Here is a 19,786-nt window from a genome sequence, read left to right on the forward strand (position 1 = left end):
TGACACGAGACAGGTGATCCATAGAGATATTTTACTGACTACAAGCAGATTGAGGGATTCAGCAGCTTGATTTCATGAGATGTTAGGGTAATGAACATGGGTTAATACAAAAAACTAAGAGATGTGGCATTACCTGGTCATGTCGATATTCGGTGAACCCAAGCAGGGCTAGCCCATAGGCCAGGCAAAAGGCATGATCACCCAGGGCCCCAAGAAGGGAAAGCCCCAACTATAAATTATACTAGCAAACACTATACAATTATACAGTACATTCAAAAGGTTATTAAATTCATAAAATAGAGCCTCAATTTGTAGGAGCACAAGTTCACACCACATGCCAATAGTTCATGAGTACATATCTAGTGGAAACCATACATTCAGTGAAAACATGGAAACTTCATCTTGGGCCGTTGGATAGAGAATGTGTGTTGTCGGATGAAAAACCGTACAAATTGCAAATAGAACCCCACAACCATCCTGTACGGCTGTACCTCGGTATAGAATATTCCCGATGGAGGCTGAGCCATCCCGTTCAGCTAATTGGGCTAGTAGAGACTGAAAAGTCCTGTTAAAACGTGCATGTGTCCTGTTCAAACGTGATGTCAAAAGAAAAAAAAAATCATGTTCAAACGTGCCTGCATATTTGAACGCACAAGATTTGTCTTTTGATGATTCTTTTTGCTGCCTCTGACTCAAACATGCCTACATATTTGGACGGCCAAGATTTTAATAGAACTGCAACTGTTCTGTTTGCAATATCATGTATTCATTCCTGTGCATACTTTTCTTTATTGGGCAGAGTACTGTTGGACATGCTTCTAATTCTGCTAGCATTGAGGGGCTATGTGCAAACAATCAACGCTGCCAGCGGGTGTTTTATCGCAAATAGCACGTAGCAGTTATGTACGGATCTAGTCCATACATACTGGATCCAACGGCCTGCACTTAGGCTTCCAAGCTTCCACTGAAGATGTGGTTTTCACTTGATATTGTCTCATAGTTCATATCACGTGAAGGCAAACCATTCCGACCAGCGAAGTTGAGTTTAAGTACACTAGTTTCTCTTTACGATGGATGTTTTAGTATCGTAATGAAATTTATGATGACAAGATTTCAATTTTTAAATCAATGCACAACTTTTCATTTGAGAAACTGGTAAGAGATCTCATTTGCGCCAAATCAAACCAAGTGAATTTAGACGAGCATGTCAGACAATCGAATCATACGAAAAAAATACAATCAATGACATTTTTGGTCGTTGATGATTCTATTACCGAACTCAACTTGCAAGTCACATTTGCTATGCCCTAGAAGTTTCTTTGAATTTGGTTGCCTAATACTTCCTCCGTTCTTTTATACAAGGTGTATTTGTTTTTTTCAAAAGTAAAACGAGTGCATGTTTGACTGAGTATACACTAGAAACCACTATTAAAATCTTGTTAGTATGTTTATGATTTACAAATCTCTACCATGATATTCAATAATATTAAAAGATATATGAATACATAAATATTTGTTACTGTGTTTATGATTTACAAATCTCTACCATGATATTCAATAATATTAAAAGATATATGAATACATGCATATATATATATATACAAATATATGTGTATACAATATACCTTTTATGCAATATTATAAAATTAATTTGAGTGATTTTTTATATCAAAAAAGAGAATATTTGATACATCATATAATTTAAATTTTACAGAATCAAAATTTTAAACGATATAGACTACAAATTAAATACAATGAATAATATAATTATTACTTGCAAACATTGTTATGTGGCTAATTAATAAAGAATTTTATTAAATAAAATTACAATATGGTTCACTTAGTTTAAAGTAAGTATAAAAGTTCAGTATGAAAAACAGTTGTATCGCATCCCCTCGGCCAGAAAATGGTTTGGTCATGCATTCTTCCAGACTTTACCCTTGCCGTCTTGTTTCACCCCTATTCAAGAAGTCCATACATATCGACAAGTGAATATAATAGAGAGAGAGACAGAGAAAAAAAATTGCGTTGTTCTATACGAAACTTGAAGATTACTTATGTTTTCTCTTGCTTAATATTACCAAACCTCTTACGATAAATTCAAGATGAGCATTTTCTAGGTATGGTGTCCTCCTATGTGCCACCACTTCAAACAAAAAGTATGAAACAAAATTAAATATAAGTCAAATTGCGAACAACTATTTCAGCATAATGAGTGTGCAGACAACTGTTTCATTAGAATAAGTGATCCACAAATGATGCAGGTTGAAACAATATAGACTAGCATCAAACAAACTCTAGGATGAGAGAGAAGCCTTAAGATCTTGCCTTCGGATCTGAGGTAGAAGGTGTACCCAATTGTTTTTTTAGGGTATCCTATGAAGATGCACTTCTCCGATTTGGGTTCGAGCTTATCATGCTGAAGCCTTCTTCTTCCTCCTCTTCTTCTTCCTATTCTTCTTCTTCTTCTTCTTCTTCTTCTTCTTGTGCTGCATCATCACTTCCTCTTTGGGGAAACACCGACGTAGTTCAATCGAACATCACATGTCCTTGTGTGTCCTTCACAATGCCGAAACACAAGCAAGTGCGATGTAGAATTGTCGTGGTAGAAGGTGGTTCACTCTCAAGAGCTCGGATTGTCAACTCACGTGACGTGGAAGTTGACACGAAGTCCAAGTTTCCTACACATGCACACAACAAAACAAAGAACATATGCGCATGATAGATAAACACATCATCCATCATGATGGTTCTCTTCTCTTGCACATAACTATTAGAAGCACAAGTGCATGGCCGGCCAAAATTCCACGCCATGATGTTATACGCACGTGTGGCAATGTCTGCAGACTTGAAGGTTCCTAGCCAGTAGTGACGACCATCACACTGAAACTCGACACAAAAGTGGCTGGAGGGGCGGAGGCGCACATCCCTAAAGCCCATCTTGCCATTTGACGGCATGACGGCGGCACTGCGACATCGACACGGGCGACAGTGTAGACTGGAGACGGCGCGAGGGAGTGCAACAGGGTAATTGGGCGGTGTGGCTACGCGCGCGGGGGGGGGGGGGGGGGGTTGTGGGGGGGTCGGTCCGGCGGGGGCGGGGTGGGTTTCATTGGTGATAGTCACGAGAAGTGGCATGACAGTCACGCGGTGGTTGGGGGGAATGGAAGTTCACGCGGCGGTTGGGCTTGGCGCGGCCCCTTTTGGATTTGCTTGAGCCGCACAGGTAATGTAAATTTGCATCACTTGGTGCCCTATTGTACAACACAGTCAATCCCCCAAGTAACACTTTTTGCATCAGTTTTTTTTAGGTGACTGTTTGCATCAATTGGAGTTATGTGTTTTCCCCATGATGTAAACATTTGTTATTTTTAAATTTATATCATGTACTGGAGATGCTCTAAAGGCTAAGTCTGAACCTTTTTGTGTGCTGTGGCCGGCCATGGCCCATGGACCCATCCATAGCAAGTTACGTGTGACAGTCCAAAATTAAGAAAGATTGGGAACTTCATAGGGTTTCCTCCCTTTATAAGCCACCGAACCCTCAAAGCCTTGGCCGCTCCGCCGCCGCAGGCCCGCAGCCTCCCAACGGAATCAACTGATGGCATCTTCGACTAGGGATCAAGAGCCAACTACGACGCCTTTGAAAGGAAAAGGAATCAGATGTAATCAACGAGGCGACGAGCAAGGAGGCACCAGGACGCCTCACGTTTACCTTGTCTTCGACGACTATCCGTTAGGATACAGCATCCGCGAGGTGATACCGCCGCGTTCCGGCTCCAGCCACCATTGCCATACCGCTGCTGCCTCAGACCCAGACACAGTGCGTGTGGAGCCGCCGCCTCCGGTGGTCGTGCGCTTGGAGGCAGTGCGTGGGTCGCCGTCTTACTTCCCGATAGCCTTCGGCACCAAGATCATGGCGGTGCACACCAGGGACCCCGACGGCCGCATATCGTCTCGTCCCGGGGACTCCATGCTTATGCTCATGTTCGACGTCTGCGAGCGGAGCCTCACCTTTTGCGCCGGCCTGGATTTTCTGGTCGATCCCATCTATTTCTCCGTCGGCGACAAGCTCTTCTGTCTGAGCCAAGGCTTCTTCCAGATGCTCATCTGGGAGCATGGCCAGGGAGCCTGGCAGCATGGCCAGGGAGAGCTCGTGGAAAGAGCTCCCGGATCTTCATCGTCAGCACCAGGGAGGGCGCCACCGAGGCCACCTTTGCCTTCGACACCGAGAAGCTTTCATGGAAGCCCCTCGGCGGTTGGGCGCTGCCCTTCGCCGGCCGTGGCCACTTCGACCAGGACCTCGGTCTCTTTATCGGGCTCTCCAAAGAAGCCGGCTCGTCCCTAGGCCAGCTCTGCTCCTGCTACCCGGACACCCCCTCACGACGACGCTTGCCAAGGAGAATCTCTTCAGCGAGGACCCGGCCGAGAGGCATGAAGGCGCCACCCTCGTCCACGTTGGACCCAGCAAATTCTGCCTGGTGCAGTGCGTCTCCAGGGAGCTGCCCCTCCTTGAACGGAGACAGTTCTTGTATCGTTTGACTACACTGTCTCTCGAATATCACCACACTGGAGGCCTGACGATTCGCGAGAGGCAGCGGGTGCAATACTACCAAGTACCTCAAGGAACCTCTCAGCCATTCCTCGCTCAAGATCCTGTGGCATTTGGGATCTGAAATGCTAAAAATCATGTCAGGAAAAGGTGTTCATGCAATAAATTAAGTAGATCTCTCTTACCTCCCCATATTAATTAATTAGTTCATTAGTAGCTATGTTACACTATATGTATGCATAGGGTCGGGCCCCGGCCTCACAATCTCGATCAAGCTACACACGTCTAGTTCGGATAGTCACTTGTTTGGTGAGTTCCATCGCTCTTGAATGTAATGAAACATAATTCTCATGGAAATGTTTTTCTTCTATTCGAGCAACAATGTACTATACATAGTTTGGTGTAATGCATTTTTTCAAGTTTATATGCATGAGTCGCCAATGTGTCGACAAAATGTTGAAAATTCAGCATTTTGACAAATCCCTGGCAAACTCGACTGTGTCATTTTTTAAGCAAAGGTCATGCCAAAAAAATATAATTCATATGCAATAATTTATGTTGGTTTTAACTTTCTTCCTTACATAATGCATGTTAGAGACCGGGGATATAATGGATCCAAGAATTAAAGGGTTCTTAACGTTGGCCTTGGAACACATGAAGCAAAGGGGTCGTAAAGAGTTATGTTGTCCATGTCATAAATGTGACAACATGAGTATATTTACGAGCAGTTCTGGCTAATGCATGGTTTCATGAAGAATTACACAGGGTGGACACGCCACGGAGAGGATAAGAGGGAAATGAGCAAGAATGGATGGACCACGATCATGCCGGACATGATGAAGAGGCCGGACATGATGAAGAGGTTGGACATGACGAGTGATTTTTTTAAAGGAGGTCATCCCCCGGCCTCGAGTAGATGCATGCGGCCACTTTATTAGAGCAAGTTCAACAAAACAAATAGTCTGGTCTGCAAAGTACAGCTCACAGAAGGAGTAAAATAAAAAAAAACTCAAAGCCACAACCTACCCTATTATGCGACTGCCATCCAAACAGGTTGAAGATAACCCGTACTACCATCTCCCACCGATTGCACCCAGTAGCCAAATGCTCCCTGGAGCCCGTAGGATAGCGACCACGTACGGATCCATGTCGTAGCCCTGAAAATAACCTGCAAGAAGTTAATCATATAAAGTTTGTTAAAAATCATATCGTTCCTGAATTTTCATATAGCCCAAAGAAGTGCGCATATTCTAATCCGAATACTGAACGCAATCTCTGGATTCACTCCATTTAGCCACGTCCCGAACAACACATCAATACTAATTGGAGGAATAATATTAAAAGCTATATGATCGGACCGCCAAAGTAACTTTGCGAGAGGACAATCAAGAAATAAGTGTTGAATTGTTTCATCGTGAACGCAAAAGCAACATCGTGAACTGCCAACCCATCGTTGCTTTAATAAGTTATCCTTGGTAAGGATCACTTGCTTGTGCACAAACCACATAAAAAATTTAATTCGCAAGGGAACCTTGACTTTCCAAATGTGTATCGATCTTGGGATTGGGCCAGAATTAATGAGGTCTAAGTACATTGATTTGACCGTGAACACTCCATTACCCGTTAGCTTCCAGTTCAAGGTGTCTCGCTGATCTGAGAGTTGAACATCCATCAACCTCCTCACTAAGTGTAACCAGGAACTACATCGTTCCCCTACTAGAGACCTCCTGAATTGGATATTTAAAGGTATTGTCTGCAAAACCGTTGCTACATAATACTCCTTACGTTGAGCAATATGATACAGGGAAGGATATTGGAGAGCTAGCGGTGTATTACCTAACCATGTATCCTCCCAAAACCTTGTTGTTGTTCCATCCCCAACAATGAATTTCACCCTATGGAAGAAGGTTTCCTTCACTCTCATTAGTCCCTTCCAAAATGGTGAATCATTAGGTCTTACGATACCCTGAGCGAGGGTTTTAGAGTGCAAGTATTTATTTCTCAGTATTTGTGCCCACATACCCTCTGATTCCTGTGATAGCCTATATAGCCACTTGCTCAACAGGCATTTATTTTTAATCTCAAGGTTCTCGATCCCAAGATCCCCCTGGTCTTTTGGTCAACAAATAATATCCCATCTTGTCAGGCGATACTTTGTCTTAACCTCGTTTGACTGCCAGAAAAAACGAGATCAGTAGAAGTCTAGTCTCCTTCGTACCCCTTTAGGCACCTCAAAGAAAGATAGAAGGAATATTGGCATACTCGTGAGTGCCGAATTTATCAATACTAGCCGTCCTCCATATGACATAAGCTTACCCTTCCAGCAGCTTAGTTTCTTCTTGAATCAATCCTCGATACATTTCCACTCCTTATTAGTTAATTTCCAAAGATGGATAGGAATGCCTAGATAGTTGAACGGTAATGACCCCAGTTCACAATCGAACAATTGCCTATAGTTGTCTTGGTCATCTTTGGCCTTACCAAAGAAGAACAATTCACTCTTGTGGAAGTTTATCTTTAGACCAGACAGTTGTTCAAACAGGCACAACACTAGTTTCATATTCCTCACCTTTGCAAGATCGTGCTCCATGAAGATAATAGTGTCATCCGCATATTGTAGGATAGAGACACCCACATCCACCAAATGGGGAACTAGACCACCTACCAAGCATTTCTCCTTGGCCCGACCTATGAGAACTGTCAACATGTCTGCCACAATGTTAAACAGAATTGGAGACATCGGGTCTCCTTGTCTCGGGCCTTTAAGCGTTTGAAAATAATGACCAATGTCATCATTCACCTTTATCCCAACGCTACCTTTCTGGACAAAAGAATCCACCTGATTCCTCCATGCCCCCATTAAAGCCCTTCATGTGCATGGCTTGCTGTAGAAATAGCCATTTAACCTTGTCATATGCCTTCTCAAAATCTACTTTGAAGATCACCCCATCGAGTTTCTTTGAATGGATTTCATGTAAAGTTTCGTGTAAGACAACAACCCCTTCTAGGATGTGTCTTCCAGGCATAAAGGCAGTATGACTTGGTTGCACTACCGAATGGGCAATCCGTGTCGATCTATTGGTGGCCACTTTCGTAAAGATCTTAAAACTCACATTCAAGAGACGAATGGGCCTGAATTGCTCAATGCGAATTGCTTACTCTTTCTTTGGCAACAGCATTATCGTGCCAAAATTTAGATGAAAGAGTTGCAGATGCCCATTAAAGAATTCATGAAACATAGGCATAAGATCATCTTTCACAATATGCCAACATTTCTTATAGAATTCTGCCAGAAACTCATCTGGTCCTAGAGCTTTATTCGGTTTCATTTGAGCGATCGCCTCAAAAACCACCTTCTCCATAAAAGGTGCAGATAAAATCTCATTCTCATCTGATGAGTGTTATTTTTACACTCCTCTAACCTGAGTTTAAACCAAAATATTTCATAAAACCGAAATATTCGCTCGGATATTGCTACTAATGACTAATAAATGTTGAGGTTTCAAAATATCCAATCTTTATTTTGTTTCCACGCGAAATAGGGTATTTATGGACAAAATCAAGCCAATACATGGAAATGGGTAAAGTGGAGATAGCGGAGATCAAGTGGGAGGCTAATACGTCTCTAACATATCTATAATTTACCCTAAAAACATATCTATATTTTTTATTGTTTCATTCTATATATTATCTTGTTTGCTTTATATGTCATTTTTTGTGAACAAACCTATTAACTTAGTGACCAATGCCAGTTTCTGCTATTTGCCTATTTCTTTGTTTCGTAGAAAAACCATACCAAACGAAGTCCAAACATGATGAGACTTTATAGTGATCTTTTCTGAACCAGAAGAGACCCAACTTCGGGGAAAAGCCAGAAGACACATGAGGGAGCGGCAAGCTCGAGCACATCCATGGACGGAGTGCGCGAGATCAACACATGGCTTATCTCCCAACGGAGAGAAGGGTCTCCTCGGCGCCACACCTCCCGCGAGAATGACCTATCCAACAAGCTAAGGCTTGGTTGGACGGCGGCGTTGATCGACGCCACCATCGTTGTCAGCGCTCACGGTGGTGGGGGTAACACTGCCACCGCCCATGGAATCTAGGGCTAGGCATTTCGTTGCAGGAGAGAAATAGGGAATTCTACCCATAACAACGCAATGACGGGCAGCTCTATCTCACCCGTGCCTGACTAGGGAGGCCCACCCGCAGGTCAAAACCACTGTTGACTAGTGCCACATCAGCAGCAAGTCGATACAAACCACCCAGGGTGTTTTTTGTCTATTATGGGCCTGTTTAGGGGGTGAAGGGAGCAGAACAATAGATTAGGGGTAATGTGAACCATCAACTTTATTCACGGTAATAAAATGGACCTTTTTCTATTATATATAGGAGGGTATAATGAATTTCTTATCTGATATTTTATATGCCTACTAGTAGAACGCTCGTGCGTTGCTATGGGCTATAATACATAAATAAATAAACAAACAAATTAATTGTACATGTTGCGAGCGCATTGTGACAGTTATCCATGTTGGCAACCGGTGCTCGCCATGTCACTAAGAGCCCATTGACCGTTCTTGCCCACGAGCGCTTTCAAAATGATTTGATGCGATTAACTACCTGCTTAATTAATTAATTAATGACCTCCTAATTCTCTCCATGCCTAATTAACTGTCAACCAAATTAGTTAATTTCTATAAGACCTACCAAGTATTGTAGGACATATTTCATTAACAAATTTCATGACTTTTGAATGGGCATACTTTATTTCAGAATGTAGCCTACCTGTCTCTCTATATGGCTAACAAGAAATATAATATAACCGTGTTCACGAACATCTGTACAAGGCGGTCCGACGGCACGTTTTCCACCACGGCCATCCTTGATATCGTGCTCCATGCCCTGGCATTCTTAAGCATCACATCAACGACAGGCCCGACCACAACATTTTTCATGGTGTCGCGCACGGCGTCCCTCCTCAGGGGCGCGTGGATGCGTACAAAGAAAAAGGATAATGTATGTTATTTTTGTTGCATTAGGAAACTTGCGGTTGTTAATTAATACTCCTTCCATTCCTAAATATATGTCTTTTAAGATATTTTAATATAGACTACATATAGATGTATATAGACAAATTTTAGAATGTAGATTCGCTCATTTTGCTCCAAATGTACTACATATTTGAATCCCTAAAAAGACTTATATTTAGGAACAGAGTGAGTATTGCCAATAGTACCACCTGACACTAGGCAATAAATATTGGAGAATTACAATTCGGAAATAAAAACATAGTATGAGATAACTCCGCAATTACCTGCTTCCATTCGTATTTATTTTGCCACCAAATTTTGTAAACTTGGTCACTCGGCGATCCATAATTCCTATCGGATGCTCAGACCATGACGCCTAACCGTCTGGAGGGTACACAGTCCTCAAAGGTAACAAGCGTCGGTTCCACACAGGAACAATCTCTTCAGTGATGCTCAATCACTTTGGGTTTGTAGGTGTTTGGGTTTGGGATTTGGGTTTTCCTTACTTGATGATTTTCGCTCAAAGTCCTCGGAGGATGGGATGCTCTCAATGACAAGTGTCGGTTTTTCGCGGAGCAGCCAAGCTAGCTAGTGGTTGTAGGGGGCGGCTATTTATAGCCTAGGGAGCAGCCCGACATGATAAAACATAAATGTCCTTTAATGATATGACCGTTAGGTGGAAGATATTTTTTGACAGCTGGTGTGTAGCACAGCAACGGTCGGATATGTGAGGTTCTAATTCCTGAGGGCTATCATGTTCCTCACTGTGTAGGCAATCCACACTGGCGAATTCCTAACTCCTCAGTCAGAACAAATTCCTCAGAGGCCAGAAGATTTTCATCTCTGTCACTAAAGAAATTGACTGAACTGATATGAGATTTCCAATGGCTTCACTCGAAAGGATTGAGTAGGTGTAGGATTTTGAGATGAGCATCACTTGGAAATCAGTTTCCTTAGTATTACCTCGACCCCCTTTAACAGTATGATGTTTCCTATGACTCAAGAAAGAGAAAATGAAACTACGAAAACAAAAGTCTTCACGCTTCATAATCCTCGCATGAATATCCAAGTCTTCACGGTCACATCAATTTCTTCACTTTCAAAATCTTCAGGAGGACCAAAGTCTTCAGCTGAAGACATACATTTTTAGGGGTCGATTTTCATCATAAATATCAAACTCCTCATCGACTTATAGAGGCTGTGTACACTCACAAATATATTAGTCCCTTAACCTATAAATCTTCAATACACCAAAATCACTAAGGGGCACTAGATGCACTTACAGTCTCCATGATCAAACTCATTTCTTCCTCATAAGTCCCGCCATATACGGACACCAAATGTGCACCCAGTAGGATCCTCAAAATTAAACATTCTAGACAATCTGGGCTCCCCCAAATACAAACCATATGTGGGGGAGAAATATGGATGTTCGGACTATCCACTATGTTATCTCAAACACGCGGGTCCAACACAAAACCCCACCTCACAACGAACACTTTCCTTTTCCTATCGGAGCCTCCCCTTCCTACTCGGTTTCCCTCTGTAGCAGGACATTTCTTGCTTGTTCTCTCTCCTTCTTATTCTTAGAAGACTCTCCCTTTCTACTATAGCATGAACCACCTGGCCAATATAGTGTCGTGTTGTCCTCGCCCGCCGAACGGCGACCGTCAGCACGTGGACATCCTGTAGAGCATGGTCGCTATCCATCTTGGTGAACGCTTCGTCGCCCATGTCGCGAGCGCATTGTGACCGTTGTCCATGTTGGCAAGCGGTGCTCGACCATGTCACTAAGAGCCCGTTGATCGTCCTTGCCCACGAGCGCTTTCAAAATGTTAACTACATGCTTAATTCATTAATTAATGACCTACCTAATTCTATCCATGCCTAATTAACTGTCAACCAAATTAGTTAATTTCTACAAGACCTACCAAGTATTGTAGGACACATTTTATTAACGAATTTCATGACTTTTGAATGGTCATACTTTATTTCAGAATGTAGCCTACATGTCTCTCTGTATGACTGAGAAGAAATATAATATAACCGCGTTCGCGAACGTCTGTACACGGCGGTCCGACGACCCGTCTTCCACCACGGCCGTCCTTGATGTCGTGCTCCACGCCCTGGCATTCTTAAGCATCACATCAACGACAGGCCCTACCATGACGTTTTTCATGGTGTCGCGCACGGCATCCCTCCTCAGGGGCGCGTGGATGCATACACCATAAGAAAAAAAGATAATGTATGTTATTGTTGTTGCATCAGGAAACTTGCAATTGTCAATTAATACTCCATCCATTCCTAAATGTAAGTCTTTTAAGATATTTCAATATAGACTACATACAAATGTATATAGATAAATTTTAGAATGTAGATTCGCTCATTTTATTCCATATGTACTACATATTTGAATCTTTAAAAAGACTTATATTTAGGAACATAGTGAGTATTGCCAATAGTACCACCTCATACTAGGCAATAAATATTGGAGAATTACAATTCGAAAAAAAAACATAGTAGGATATAACTCCGCAATTACCTGCTTCCATTCGTATTTATTTTGCCACCAAATTTGTAAACTTTTCTAAAAAGGAGAAAAATAACCTTTGACTTATGCGCATTGAGCTGTCCTTTAATGAGGGTTCATATTATGGAAAGGTAATAAATAATTTCGATTATATTGCTCGATGCTTACTGCCCAGCCGGGATCTCTCTTCTCTCCACCTCTCTCTCTCTCTCTACATATACGGGTCATGTTATGTGCTGTTTGCTAGCAAGTATATTTCTCATCGACAACCAAAGAGATCGACAGCCGGGTGTGCTATGGACAAGCACACGATTCGCATCCTTGCACTAGCTCTACTGTCTCTACATCTCGTATGCTCTGCTACCGTTGCTCAATGTAAGCACACCAATCGGGTTCAATTTTTCACTCATCGAAGTATGTACGTATGTAGTACTATACCCAGTGAATGTCGCCTTTTTTCTTCTTTTTTTGGTCTAAATAATCTGTTGCGCATTTATTTATTCCGCTCTAAAATATATTATTGCATAATAATTGTTCGTTTGTCATTCCATAGGTCGAACCATGGCTGACACGGATAGCGAGAAGATCAATTTACCAAACGGGCTATGCCATAAGGTAGCTCCGTATCGATGCGTCAACGAGTGCTTCTGTTGCTTGGTAGATGACTGGTGCTACTCGACAATGGATGAGTGCGCGATAAAGTGTAAATGATCCTCGTCTTTTTCAGAAGACATACTAGCTAGTGGCGATGGCATCCCCTCCATTACCTGCTCCTTAATTTCGCAGCCTAGTCAAATTGGCTTACATGCATATTTACTTGTCCCGAGAAACAAATAATGCCTGATATAGTATTTGGTTTGCAATAAGATTGAGTAATACTCTAGCAATTGTCGCCGAGTATTTGGTTCGGCAAAAGAATGGAATTCCAATAGAATCTCTTTGTAATTTGACGAGAAAAGTGCCAAATAGAATGCCTGATATATACTTGGTTTGCAATAAGATCAAGTAATACTCTAGCAATTGTCGCTGAGTATTTGGTTCGGCAAAAGAAGGGAATTCCAATAGAATCTCTTTGTAATTTGACGAGAAAAGTGCCAAAAGTATGAATTTGTACCAAGTGTAGTTTGCCCCACTAACAATAGTGTCTACGGCTCTACGCCAACCCTTGTCTCTAGGACGACATTGTCGTAGGGGCGGCGCCGTCATCAAACCCATTAACATGCATGGAAGGTGCGTTTGCTCGCATGGTCCACGTGGCAATCTCATATCTAAAATATGAGCCTCGAACTTTCAGTGAACTTCGATTCATCAACATCTTCTCATATAGTATTTGCTAGTGTTTGCCCATCACGATGGATCATGGGGCAACCTTCCACACCACACTGCAAAACAACTAAAACTCTCCTCTACCGGTTAAACTTCTCCCACATGAGGAGCTTATTAGCATCGTTTGCACGGACGATGTACATCGATAGGAAAAATTATTTATGTCCAATGCTATCTTCATAGCGAATCAAAACTGGTTCACTGGGGTAATTAATTGCCCCGGACGGTGACCTGCCATTGTTGACAAAAAAACACTAACTACTTACGTAGTACTCCCTTCGTTCGGAAATACTTGTCGGAGAAATGGACAAGTATTTTCGGACGGAGGGAGTACTACGACGGGGCAAACTCAGCCATGACCTACCTATCTTTTTGTGTGGTGTCCGGGCATGGATCCACACATCGCTAGCTGAAACACACAAACTAACCCAGGAAAAAAAAACGTGCGTGAATCTTAAAGTGACAATCAAAGGCCAAAAAATCGACTGGACTAAGATTTATTTTCAGGCAACTTGCATGTAGCTAAAGTGAGAAAGAAAATAGTCTTAGCACCAAGTCTTTTTATTTCAAGAAGAAAACCTTCGGATATCACGGCTTCAGGAAATACCACCAAATCATCTCCCCGTCGCATCAAAGTAGGGATAGTAGCTGCCTTTTCCAGGGCAAAAAAACAAGTTAGGCTATCCGAGATTTGCTCTTTTTTCCAGCTCTTTGGAGTGAAAATAAGGAGGAACTTGTGATTGGTTTTCTACAGGGAAGAGAGATACCAAGCCGGGCAACTTCCCCTACTAACTACTGAACACAAAAGCCAAGGTGACCCAAAACAATTATTTCACTTATTTCTAGTTTAAGAAGGACCTTGTGCGCGGTTCACGACTCCCGGTGCTTAGAGATGCGGTTCACTACAACAGTGGTAAGAAAAGCAAGAAAACAGGTATCAAGAGATGGAAGTGAAAGAAGAACTGTTGATCGACCGGTGGTTTGGGTCTTGCCTTTTAGGATTCGGATTCCTATTGAATTGACTTTGCATACCCTTCCTCGTTTTCGTCCATCTCCACTATTCAAAGCGCTACTGCACATAAGTCTACAATGTTGAAAGTCGAAATAAAGAAGCAGAAACGTCAAAACACTGGCAAGCCAAAGCCAACCAACCACGGGCTAATCGGTAAATTGTCCACACCATCTTAATACCATGTTTGCATCTCACTACAATGAAACATAGCGCCAAAGGGGATTTTCCAAGGGCATGGTGACCCACAAATTTCCAACCGTCCGCGGACACGGATGGGCGACTCGCGAGTACGCCATGTTGCCATCCAATCGAAACCGCATTCATTTTGACAACAACTCAAATCAGCCAGATGAAATTCATGCAAACAAGGCCGGATTTCATATAAACATGACGGATTTCATATGAAAATGCCGGTTTTTCATATAAACACGACGGATTTTATTACATTTACATCAATTAAGCGGTGCTAGTCCGGCTCTGGAGGTATAACTAATATCTAATTTATGGACGCCCGCGGATCCTTTTGTCTTTCTCATGTCCGGCAGCCCGATCACCAGACTGTTGGGAGCCCCAGAGATATATGCTTCAGCGCAAAGGACGGCTCGCTTTCCCACCGCTCATCAGAGTGGAACCCCTCGGTTGATGCTTCAGCGGGAGGGGAAGGGGGCGCCTCCTCTTTCGTGGAGCCCATGCGGGGTTGAAGATGGTCCTCGCAAAAGAAGAACCGGGCAAGACACCGGTTGTGTATGCCGACGTCGCCTCGGTGGTGGCCTTCATGGGCCCCAGCGGCGGCGGCCTCCCATGCTCTACTTCTCCTCGATGATGGTGGCCGACGCAGAGGCATGGGCCACCGACTCATCGCTCTCCGCGCACCCGACTTCTGTCTCTGCATGCATGGCTCGACTGCATGCAGGGGAGGCACGGCCACAGATAGGGCACGGGGGGCGTGGTATGATGTGACATCATCGACGGCAGCGACGACGCCTGTGCCAGCGTGGAGCAACTCACCACTCCTCATCGAGCTAGCCTAGAGCTACGAGTTGTTGAGCCACGCGTCGGCTTGGGGCGGCAACTAGCTCCAACTAGCTGCCTCGCTTGTATCCGGCGGAGGCAGTGAGAGGTTGTGTCTTCTTTGAGCCGCCTTCAATGTGGGGCGGCGCGCTCTACAACGCCATAAATGCGGGCAACTGGCGCCGAGAGGGAAGCGTGCGAGAGGAGGGTTTGGTGGGTCAGGGCGGTCAAAAGCGGGTTTGTGATCGGTCCGAACTCCCGCAAACCTCTTCATGTTTGTCTACGGTTTGCGGACCGATACATAATCATGTTGGATGGCTTTCATGGTCCGGACAGTGCGGTGCAAACAGTTGCCGGAGGTTTGAGGGTCCGCGTTGAAGATGCGCTAACAACTCTAATCATCGCACCAAAGAGGATTGAACCTAATTGATTCTATTGTTCCAAATGTGTTGGGAACAATAACACATTTTATTAGTACCTTTGCTTAGCGAGCCAAAAGTCCACCGGGAAAAGACGGTTCTACCCCCGGGGGCCCAAAATATCAAAAGGGGGAGAGATTTCCCTGGCCGGTGGCACCACACGCGAAGCCTGACCATTTCCATTTCTGCCCCCGGTTCTTCCCCCCTCGCGCCCACCACGACGGCGGGCCGACGTCGTTCCCCTCCGCCGCCGCCGGCGCGCTGACCGCCCGCCGTGTCCCCGGCCGTCCTCCTCCCCGACGCCCTCGCCTCGCTCCTCCGGTTCGCCCACCAACCTACCAACCCGGGCCCCGATCCGCGCGGAGGGAGGGGGGGAGGAGATGGCGGTGGTGCTCGCGTGGCTCAACGCCAGGGTCGTCGACCCCCTGCTGCAGGTGATCCAGAGGTGAGGCCCCCAGGCGCCCGGCTCTAGTTTCTGTTTCGTCGGCATCTGGTCGCCGGTCTTCATCGCTTCTGCTTTGGTGGTTGGCCGGTGCAGGGGCGCGGAGCCGAAGCAGCTCGCCTTCTCCGCCGCGCTCGGCGTCACCATCGGGGTCTTCCCCATCTGCGGTACGTACGTGTTTGCTCCTGGATTTTCCCTTCTTCCCATCGACCAAGCCGGACGTATTATTCAGTTTACCAACCGGGTTCAGATTCGATGGTTCATTACGCGTGGCGTGTCGGCGCAGCAATATAGGATCCGATGTGTGCGTGTGCGGCCATGGTTGACGAGAACACGGCTCAGCTCCTGGGAAACACAGGGATGCACGGCACCATGCTATGAGCCGTTCATTTACATCTCGGGGACTCCAGGCGATGTCTCTCCATTCAGATGTATTCAGTGTTTTGCCTGCTGTGGTCTCATAACTGAATCGTGCGCGTCATGTCTCCCTACCTTGTTGTCGTCAACATGGTTGGGTTTAAGATTTTACAGAGCTGAATTGTCACAAAAAAACACCTGACAAATTACAGCTAGTGGCTTAGGCAAACCCTCTTCCAAGTTGTTGAGGTTCAGTACTAGTCTGATGGCACTGGTGTGCCATACGACGTGTAGTTATTGTACGCGTTTTGGTTGTATTGCTAGTCTTTTCATGATATTTCTCAAAGCAACTTGATGTAACCTGACCCTTCATTATTGCAGGGACCACTGTTATTATCGGTGGACTTGCTGTGGCCATGTTAGGAGCTCGTTGCAATGCCGTTACTGTCATGGTTCTCAATTTAGCTGCCACTCCTCTTGAGCTAAGGTAAACACGCACTCAGCATTAAATACAGTAAATCAAATTCCATTTTATGAATTATTTATAAGAATAGTTGCTGGTTCTATGTTGATATCTGGAAATAGTTGTCGGTTCCGAGTTGATCTTGATTTATAGGCATAGTTGTTGGTTCTATGTCAATTTTTGAACTTAAATTATATGAACAGTTGTTAGTTCCATGCCAATCTTTATGTATAGGAATAGTTGTTTGCCCTCTGCCCTGCCAAAAGATACAGACTTAAGCTCTATACCACTAAACTATGTTGTTTCATTTAAATACTACTCAAACTTCGTTCTGTCATTTTCATCCACTTAAGGCCAATTTTTTGTTCTCTGTGCTATCATTTGCCCTTTCTAAAAACAAATCACATTCATTTACCTTGTATATAAAAGTGAGGGTGTACAAGACTCCACATAGCTCAAGTTGTGCTCATAAGTCATAACATGGCAGATTCGTGTGCTCAATTACCTCTTTTGGGTTTGGTAGTCTCAGATTCCTTGTTCATAGGACTTTATACGTAACATGCATTAGAGTGCTGATACCCCAAATCCGCTTTGTTGATTATGATACTTGAAAAAAAGTGGCTGGTGTTAATGCATGTGTTGTCACTAGTTGCCTTGTATGATGGTCTCAAAAAAACAGATATCCTTTTCATGACTTGTTTAATGCCAAACAAAGTTCTTCAGTAGACTAATGTATTTTCTTTAGTTTGGCTTTACAGTTGCATTGTGATAGACGTTTCAATCTAAATGATTAAATATAATTGGGGGGTAAATATTATGCCAAAATAAGCTATTTTGTAAGGAAAAAGTGGGAGGCCATGCTCTATATCTCCAGGGACTTGTTTCTTTTTTAACAGGCTTTGATCTTTGAAATTTTGCATGGATACAACTTGCGACTTCCTCTGTTAATATTTATTTAAAAAATTGGAAAATTTGTTCCCAATGGTTCGCTTATTTATTGCATTTTCATTCCCGTTGTACCTAGCACAGCAATCGTAAGCTATAAGCGATCATTTTTAATTTATTTAGAGCTTTTTTTGAGAGAGAGAAAATTTGTTCCCAATGGTCACTGATTTGTTGCATTTTCACTCCCGTTGTACCTAGTGCAGAAATTGTAAGCTATAAGCAATCATATTTTAATTTATTTAGAGCTACCAATGAACTTTCTTTTCACCGGATCCTCCCTATATCTGGTTTCAACGCATTTGGCAGTGTCGTTTCCTGATTACGTTTTCCTCAGCTTGATCATTCCTTTCTTGCGTTTGGGAGAAATAGTCACGGGCGGTGAGCACTTCCCCTTGACATCTGATGCATTCAAGATGGTCCTCACTGGCCACGCCTCAAAGGACGTGCTACTCAGCATTTTTCATGCGGTTAGTAAAATTGCTTCAGCCATCAAGTTTACCTCACCCATAAGAAATGAGCATTGTGTCGTCTTGTTCTCAGAAACAGTACCATGACCGTTGCCATTGTTGAACGAATACAGATTCTTGGCTGGATTGTTGCTGCACCGTTTGTGATGGCTGGGCTGTACACCTTGTCCGTCCCTTGTTTCAAGTACCTGGTCGGCAGGTTTGGCGTCATCCCTTCGAGCCCCAGGACGCCGATGAAAGCGGTATAACGTAGCTGTTTCCCCCTAAAGCAACTTTATTACGTTTCTGAAGCCGTGTGCGTGAATTCCTTATATTGCCCGACTGAGACGGCCCGGCCGTCCTAACTTCTGAACGCCGGCGCACAAATAGGCTTGCAGAGGCATATACTCGTATCTGTTAGCGTGCCACATGTTGAGCGGAGGTGGTGTAATTCTCAATATATTTTTAAGCTGTAGCAAACCTTTCCTTTTTTTTCTCTTCTTCTTACGAACAAGTGTGCGACTCGATTCACCTGTTTCAAAACCGATGATATTTATTCATTCATTACTTTGGAAGCTATGGCCTGTTCATTTGGTTTGAGACATGCTTCTGTTTTATCTCTCCTAGGTTTTGCTTTGCCCGAATGAATCTGAATCCGAATCCGAAAATGGGGCAGTACCGTTGCTCGTCCACGCCGACTGATCTTGTGGCGCGTGTCATCTGGACATCATCAGCCATTCTCACCTGCATTTGTGTCTCATGGCACCATGTTATGTAAACTGTGGGCATGTTTGTGTTGTCTGACTGTATTGTGTTAACTGTTACGTACTCCCGATAGGGGCAGCTCGCGTATTCTCGCGGAGCTGTAGGCTGATATGTATATATAGTATATATAAAGGTAACAATTGTTGTGTATGATGCTATCTCTAATAAGTACTACGATACAGCAACATGGAACATCTGCAATGCACAGGAGTTCGGACGAGCCTGACTTGCACGTGATTCTGGAGCAATAACCATGCTTTGAGAAGATGTAAATCCTCTGAGCAACTCGCCGTTAAGAAAGTCATTCCGCATAAACATGTGAGATGGAATGCCACAGGAAGAAGATGGTGAACAGTGGTCACATGAACAACAGTTTTAAGACTGTCATATTATATGACACTAAAAAGAATGGAGGCCTTCTGGGCCTTATGGACAGTTTGATCATGAGGCTGGATTCTCCTGCTCCCATATGTTTATTGCCATAT

At 43.8% G+C, this 19,786-nt stretch overlaps 1 protein-coding gene across 1 annotated transcript; it reads left to right on the forward strand.

The window, feature by feature from the left end:
- The first annotated feature begins 16,029 nt into the window (after positions 1–16,029).
- Positions 16,030–19,451, forward strand: LOC123149354 (uncharacterized). Its single transcript, XM_044569000.1, has 6 exons — positions 16,030–16,328; positions 16,422–16,492; positions 17,064–17,169; positions 18,425–18,557; positions 18,671–18,799; positions 19,164–19,451. Exons 1-6 carry the CDS (start codon positions 16,264–16,266, stop codon positions 19,236–19,238), a joined length of 579 nt encoding a protein of 192 aa, XP_044424935.1. The 5' UTR covers positions 16,030–16,263; the 3' UTR covers positions 19,239–19,451.
- The last annotated feature ends 335 nt before the right edge of the window (positions 19,452–19,786 follow it).

This window comes from Triticum aestivum, chromosome 1B, assembly GCF_018294505.1.
Source record: "Triticum aestivum cultivar Chinese Spring chromosome 1B, IWGSC CS RefSeq v2.1, whole genome shotgun sequence".
Taxonomy (NCBI): domain Eukaryota; kingdom Viridiplantae; phylum Streptophyta; class Magnoliopsida; order Poales; family Poaceae; genus Triticum; species Triticum aestivum.